Source organism: Buceros rhinoceros, unplaced genomic scaffold (assembly GCF_000710305.1).
Source record: "Buceros rhinoceros silvestris isolate BGI_N320 unplaced genomic scaffold, ASM71030v1 scaffold3742, whole genome shotgun sequence".
NCBI lineage: Eukaryota > Metazoa > Chordata > Aves > Bucerotiformes > Bucerotidae > Buceros > Buceros rhinoceros.
Window position 1 is genome coordinate 30,139 of NW_010399331.1, and position 7,563 is coordinate 37,701.

A 7,563-nucleotide genomic window follows, 5' to 3' on the forward strand; every position below is an offset into this window, starting at 1 on the left:
AAGAGTGTATAAATGCAAAATTTTATGTGAAATATCCTCATATATGTCAAGATATACTATTATAATTTAATGTGATGGGTGGATGAAAAAACCAAAACAAAACAAAACTCCCACTTGTCTTTGTAAACAGAACCCCGTAAAAGAAAGATAATTTCCTCTTTTTAATGGGTATAGGATATTTGAACTCATTAAAAAGATTTACTATAAAATGTGTCTGTAGATCTAGTGACTATTTTCTTTGCGGACTGTAAATAAAATTTTCTAATGCCTACATTAGTAGTGGATTATAATTTTTACTTTCTCTTTTTTTAACCAATAGGAAATCCTGAACAAATTTCAGAAGCAAATGTATATATCCAAGTTCTCGATGTTAATGATCACGCGCCAGAATTCCCTAAATATTACGAAACATTTGTTTGTGAAAATGCAGTTTCTGGCCAGGTAAGCGTGAAAGAGTTACCCACCAGTTTCCTCAGTACAAAGAAGATTTGGTCTGAGGTGTTACTGATTCCTTTAATGTTGAATATTTCAGTACTGTGAGTACAGGCTGTGTTTGTTTCTGTTCCCCAAATCAGTTCTGTTTGTATATGCCTTGCCTGAAATTTAGATTTCAGCAGACTGATGTGTATTTTTCCCCGTTTAAGACAAAATCAATACACCTCCTTGTTTGTCTACTAAATCAGGTAATAGAGGAATACAGACAGAAGCTTCTGGAAAAAAAAAAAACAGCAACAATAGCCCAGCATAAACCACAAATTTGATGCTTGTCACGTCACAGAATATAAAACTAGGTCTAGTATTTACAGGAACAGCATAACGCAGTCCAGAAGAGCCAGACATCGACTGGATTCAAACCAAGTTCATTGTGTTCTTTGAGTAGAAATCATTTATTGTGAACTGAATTCAAACCCTGCCTAGTTCAGTGGAAATCTGAAGATCTTTAGGTCACAGGCCTTGCAGCACCTTTCCCAGCTGACGGCTTATGGTACTGCTGTATTAAGATCCTTCCCCTGAGATTTCTTTCATTTCCTATTCGCTCCCCAGGCAAATGGGGTCACATCAGGCAGCTGCCCTAACCCACCAGGTACACTGCTGACTCCCCATTTTCCTTCACCCACTTTCCTCTACAGCTTTACATTTTTTTTTAGTGATCCAGTTCTCCAGCCTAAGCCCTATGTTGTGCAGTAAGCGTGCTGCCAGGCTCCACACAGGAGTCTGAAGAAAACAGCAAAAAGAAAAACAAGATATTCTAAAGTTTTTTAAAAAGTACAAAACAAACAAACAAAAAAAGCAACAAAAAGCTATAGTCAGAAAAATCTCTATGGTTTTTCACCGCTTTAAATCTTTCTTTGGACATACATAAGAGACCTTTGGGGTGTTTGTGACAGTTCCACTCAAAAGTTTTGCTGTGTTTTGATTTCTGAATCAGAGAGGTTTTCTTCTTACACCAGCTTGGTTTACTTTGACCTTGATTAGTCTGCAGTTAAATAAAGCTTTCATATAGCAAAAGTAATTTCTTTATATTTTCTTACATCTATTTATATATTTCTCTATCAGCTGTTGTTTTATTTGGTAATTTTCCACTCTGCAAAGACTACCACTGGTACTTGGAAGAAGCCATTTCTTAATAAGCCGTTGACAGATCAAAGTACAGGCATTAAAGTAAATGTCACTTCATGTTCCATGTCTTCAAGATACGATTAATTAAATATGGAAGCTTATAAATGAATATTGTAATCCATGTTTTGGACTTGCCTACAGTGTAAAACCCCAAGTTTTTATTCTTCCATAGTTGTTTACGGTTAAATAACATCTGTACATTAGCCCATCAATGGCTATTTTCAATCACAAATTCGGTTTATACATGTTAACTGTTTTGAGAATCACTGGGGGAAACGGCACCGTGAAGGACAGTAGTAGTAACAGTCATAGTAAACTCTTTGAGCATAAGATAGAGAATTATTCCTGTTTAACATTGTAATACCTGAATGAGGAATGAGCGGGATATTTTGCCCATTTTACAGACAGGCTGCTACTGTTAGAAAATGTTAGTCTAGATTTTTTTTTCCTTTTTTCATTGCCATAAGATTCTGAGAGTCAGAGGTGCTCTTTGATTTAGTCTTTGGAGACTGCGACAGTAAGGTTAAATAATCTTCTCATCAACAAATTATCTTAGGAAGGACAACAGAAAATTTCCACTGAAGTGCATAATTATTGCAGTCAAAGTTTATGATATTTTATTCTATGTTTACGATTTCAAACAAAGTTGATAGTTGATGCATCTCCTTCAGTGCTATTCTTATTTTTTTTACTCACAGAAAAAAAGATCTTTATTTCCCACCACAAGAAGCCAAAAAGTTAAAAAAAGATTTTATAGTTTCAAAAATAAGTTCATAGCCCTGGCTGTCCACTGAATAACACAATTTATGTTTCAGAAGTATCGGTTTAAGCAGCTGAAGGGCGTAATCAGGACACTACATTACTTTTTATCTTAGCCATATTTCTGCAATCAATCCCAAACAGCTCAGGAATCTGCTTACATGTTATGAGCTGAGATCACAGCTTGTCTAGATATTCTATTGCTTTTCAGTTTCTAAGGTAGCTATCTCTATCCATCTAGCTGGAAATAATATGCTGAGAGATAATCTCGGAGATGTTCTCCACCTCTGGAATTCACTGGCTTCCCTGATCTCAGCTGAGCTGTGTCTACCTTTGTGGGATACTCCAAAATATACTCGCAGCCCCCAGCTTGTAGTGCTTGGGGGGATGGAAGGAAAAGCACTGCAGAGGGAAAGATACTGTCAGAAAATGTTTTCTTACTTGGATTACTTTTTCTTGGTTACTGCCTGTTTTGCAATAAAAGCAACACGAAGTCATGTGCAAGTAAGTTATTTGTATATAGCCTTAGAGTAAACAAAGCTATGGTAAAGAGTGTGAAACACAGCATGAGTAAAACTAATTGCTGTCCTAAAAACCCAAACTCAGAGGAAGATAAAGGAAGCTTTGATCTAGAGAGGAAAGTTTGTTTCAAAGTTCTTGATTTTATGAAAGATTATAAAAAATTCTTTGTCTGCTTTTATTCCATGGCTGTTGTCCTACACGTCCCTCTGTGGTGGTTTTGTCAGAGTTACACACATGCTTAGCTCAGCCTCTGAAAGACACTCAAAGAAAAGAGTTGTATTTCGGTCTGTGGGAGTATAATTTGAAATTTGACAATAAAAATGGAAGTAAAGAAGATAGATAGGTGTTTTTTGCCATCATTCTAGATCCATTCATCACGTTTATTAGACGTTTCCAATAGATTTTTCACTATCCATTTGACGTTATAGTTTTGTACAATTCTATAACCAAAGTCGGCTATATATTAACCACAACTAAAGATTTTTTTTTTTTTTTTTGCACATAGAAAAACCACTTTCACTGCATCACCGGTACCAAATACATTATTTTCAAAATAACTCAAACATGAATGTTGCTAAGTAAAACACAATTCTACCCTACTGCAACTATAGCTAGCATCAGATGAACAATATTAATAATACATCCAAAACCAGGATTCTCTTTTGGTTGGATCTTTTGACTTTATAACTGTATGTAGACACGGTAAATGATGACCAAAATGTGGTATTCATTCTTTATAGTTAGTCTTTATGTGTGTGTACAGTAACTACAAACTGTTGAATTCTAGAGGCAGTATTCCACAAAAATAATCAGGACAAAATGGACCAGATCCATCCCAAAGGTAACACTAGAGACATCCCAGTAAGAATGGATTTGACCCAGAAAGCTTAATTCCCAAGGCATTAATAAATGAACTCAGCCTGAAACTGAAACTTGAAGTGAGATATATCGAATGTCTTCCAACATATGTAAGCAAACTGACCATCTAGAATGCATCTAATTTTATGCATTTCACTCTTTTTTGAGTCTTTTTTGTGCATATTGGTCTTTCTTTGTATCATGCAGAAAATAGATTTCAGCCGAAGACAGGCTGCTCTGGATACACCTACATTTTGCATTAATGCTGTCTTCTCTAATGCATATTTATTCTGGCAGTTCTGAGTTCCTGTAATTTGGAGATGATGTATGAAATGACTTTGATGTTGCAGGTTGCTTAGTAATTTTTATTAGATCCAAAGAAGTGACTGTGTATGCAGAGCACTTTGAATTAGAGATTAAAAAAACCCCAAATTTATTTACTCAGTACTTAGTATATAATAAAATAATCATCAGTTTCAGTGAAAGTGAAGAGTACTCATTTGATATTCCTCTGTACATAATGAAGTGTTGACAGAAGAGAGGAAATCTTTCACCAGATTCTAGAGGAATACAATAAATATTAACAATGAGCAGTTTGCTAAAACAGATCCTTCCTAACAAATCATGATGTAAAAAGATTTTTGACAGCAGAGAAGTCGAAGTGATAGTAAGCCAATGTTCATTACATCACCTCGCTGTGTTCCCTTCATCATTTACAAAAGGCATCTGAAGTGTAGCGATAAAAAAAAAAAAGGAAAAAGAAAAAAAGCAAGGAGGTCATCGCTTGGAGTATAAAAACATGGTGAAGCTCTGAGAGCACCATATATTCCAGCAGGCCCTTACTGCAAGCTACAGCTGGAGATGCCCTAAGTGTAATTTGTGACATTTTGAAATAGTGGGCACGGTGGTGCATGGAAAATTCCTTTTTCTGTTTTATGCAGACCGTAATTCAACAACTTTATATCATAGAATGGAACAGGTAGGAAGAGCTTATCAGCGTATACAAACATAAAAAGGCACCTAAGTCTCATGGTATGAGCTTTATAATCATTATTCCTTTGGTGAGATGTACATTATTTAATTTATAGCTGAGCAGAAACAAGTTACAGTAGACCCAGAGAAAGCACATCAATATTGTGTCAATTTGCTTTTCAAAAAAAGAAATAGAAGCAGTCAAAAGGAGAACCCTGGACTTCAGGTAGAAGCTCTTCCTGAAAAATGTGAGTGGTGACTGCAGTAATTAACATTTTAAGCTTTTGCCTGCACTAAACCCTGATGGTTATCAAACATTAATAGGCAATGAGAAAAATCCTACTACATATACAACTTCTGCCAATTTGAAGAAAACCAGTTCTGTCCTCCCCAAACAGGTGGGTGATCAGATCTCTTACATCCTATAAAGCACAGCAGAGCTTCTCTTGAAGGACGTTGTGTGGAAAACCAAACAAAAGCAACTAAAGCAGAGAGACAAAGGTGGCAAATCTGTTCCTATTTCCTTCCTTCAGTCTAATAGGAATCGTAAGACTAAGAGGAATAGTTGGGTACGGGAACATGGACAGACACAAAATTAAACACTCAGACTACTCTAGCGTCAAAATTAATGGTACTAATTGTTGCTCAGATAGATGGTCTATGCCTTAAGCGGGACTTAGTAGAGAGAAAGCCCTTAGAAGCAGAACAGACCGCAACAGAGAAGCTTTATTCTTCGTTTTGGATATCTCCATAATTCCAATCCAGGAGACTACTTGGGGTGGAAAAAATTCATTTTCAATTAATTTTCATCAAGACTACCAGACTGTCAACTACTCCATACGCCACAACTTCTTTGCAAGACAAACAATGCTCAGCTGGACATTCAGTCCAGCATGGTTTACAGAAACTCCCCTCTATACAAAATAAGAAATCAATGAGAGATCAGAGCTGGTATCAATATCTTAGACTCCTCCACTGATTATATTTATTAGTTGAAAGTGCCCACTATTCAAATGGGTGGGGAAGTTGAGTATAGTAGTCCACATCTTTTTGTGACCTTTGATCAAAGGAGCCTTTGCTGTTCCCAGCAGTGATCTTGGTCTGTTTGGAAAGAAACTGTAGATGATGCCCACCCACTGTAAGCTTAAATCAGGTTTTGAAGAAACATCAAGTAAATTAATCCCAGTTTTAAAGAAATCACATTTTCAAATGGACTGCTGGGTTATTAAAACATCTAGTTTAATGAAACTTGAAATAAGAAATTTTACAGCAATTAAATTTCAGCCTAGTCAATAGAACTGTTATAACCCTGCAGATGCAACACAGCATTCACTTTATTGTCTTTGTTTGCACAGCAAAATGTAGGAGTTTTTAAACCTTGACTCATAAATAATAAATGGAGTTTTTCAGTCTGTGATGCCAGTTTCCCTGGCGAAGGGCTAAAATCACTCTAAGGTCCATGTACAAAAGCTCAGGAAACAAGAAAAAAAGCAGCAGTTTCTTTCTCTCCAGGTGATTTTTCCCTTAAAGTCAGCAAAATCAGAGCTCCCTATCGCTCTCTGAATATTTTATGGCCTCATCTGGGTTTTGCTGAATCTTAATGGAAGTGATACAGTAAGAAATAAACAATATCAGGGTTTACCTTCTCTTTATGTTCCAAATATTCCCCTCTTCTGGGGTGAATCCTTAAAGGCATGTGAATAACCATAAGAGTCTTAGGTTTATGTGGAAGAGCACATGATTCAAACAAGGGAAGGTGGGTGGTTTTTTCGGCTACAACTTCCTCCTCAGAGTTATATTGATAAGATCAGATATAGATAAATTTTATCTGGGCAAGTACATTCGGTATGTAAAGTAATGGAAGTTAATAATGCAATAGCAAAACAGTGTCTAATTCACCACTGCAATAATTTTGTGATTTTCAAACATGATAGAGTCCTGCGTAGACACTGCTAATACCTGGTTAAATAACTATTAATGAGAATTAAAACTGGAATTATAAAAATCACATCTATATGTAATGCTTTTTTGTTTTGGTAGATAAGTAGGTAGAAAATTCTTCTCTACCAGGTAATTAAACTGAAATAATACTACTAATAATAAATTAGATGTGGCTAAAATGGTGGTGTAGATTACTGTATTGCTCTGCATATTCAATTTTGTTTGATAGACCCCAAATTGTATGGAGTCATGCATCCGTACAAAGCTTTTTCCCAGCTGTGGCCATGGAGATTTTACCACTAAATCGTCAGCAAAGGCCAGCAGAGTCCATTTTCATTTTTGCAGATATATGGCAGAATATTATCTCAAAAATGTGCCGTTGTTCATATTTTAGACTGGAGACATCATATTGTTCTCTATTGCTGTTCATATTGAGCATATTCTGAACACTATATTCACAAAAATAAAGTCTATGATTTATTATCAGGCAATATTAGGAATGAGTTACTGCTCTTCACTGACTTCTTGACCTGCATGCCTATACTTGTATTTACATCACCTTAACTAATTTGTTTGCTCTGTGGAAAGCGAAAAAATTTCCTCAAGAAGCTTCAACCTTTGTACACAGCCACTGGGTATATCACCTAACAACCACTCCTCTCATTAGTGGCACTGAAAAAAATCTCAAGGGTCCTTCATTTTTCCATAGAATGAAAATACAAATTTGAAATAAATTTCACGTATAAAAAGGGCAGAGAGTTAAGAATACAAAGCTTCTGGGGTTTGAGCCACATTTTGCACTCTGCTGCGATGATTTCATCAAACTTCGCTTGCTTGAAAAGAGAAAGAATGTGTACTGAAGTCTTAGATCTCTGTCTGAAAAACGGTTTA

At 35.9% G+C, this 7,563-nt stretch overlaps 1 protein-coding gene across 1 annotated transcript in view; it reads left to right on the plus strand.

Annotated features, from left to right (window-relative positions):
* The window catches only part of CDH19 (cadherin 19, type 2), a 38,721-nt gene that overhangs the window by 23,501 nt on the left and 7,657 nt on the right, over nucleotides 1–7,563 (plus strand). The window contains exon 8 of the mRNA XM_010131411.1: nucleotides 320–441. Coding sequence (XP_010129713.1) covers nucleotides 320–441 — 122 coding nt within the window. The remainder of the gene's footprint in view (nucleotides 1–319; nucleotides 442–7,563) is intronic.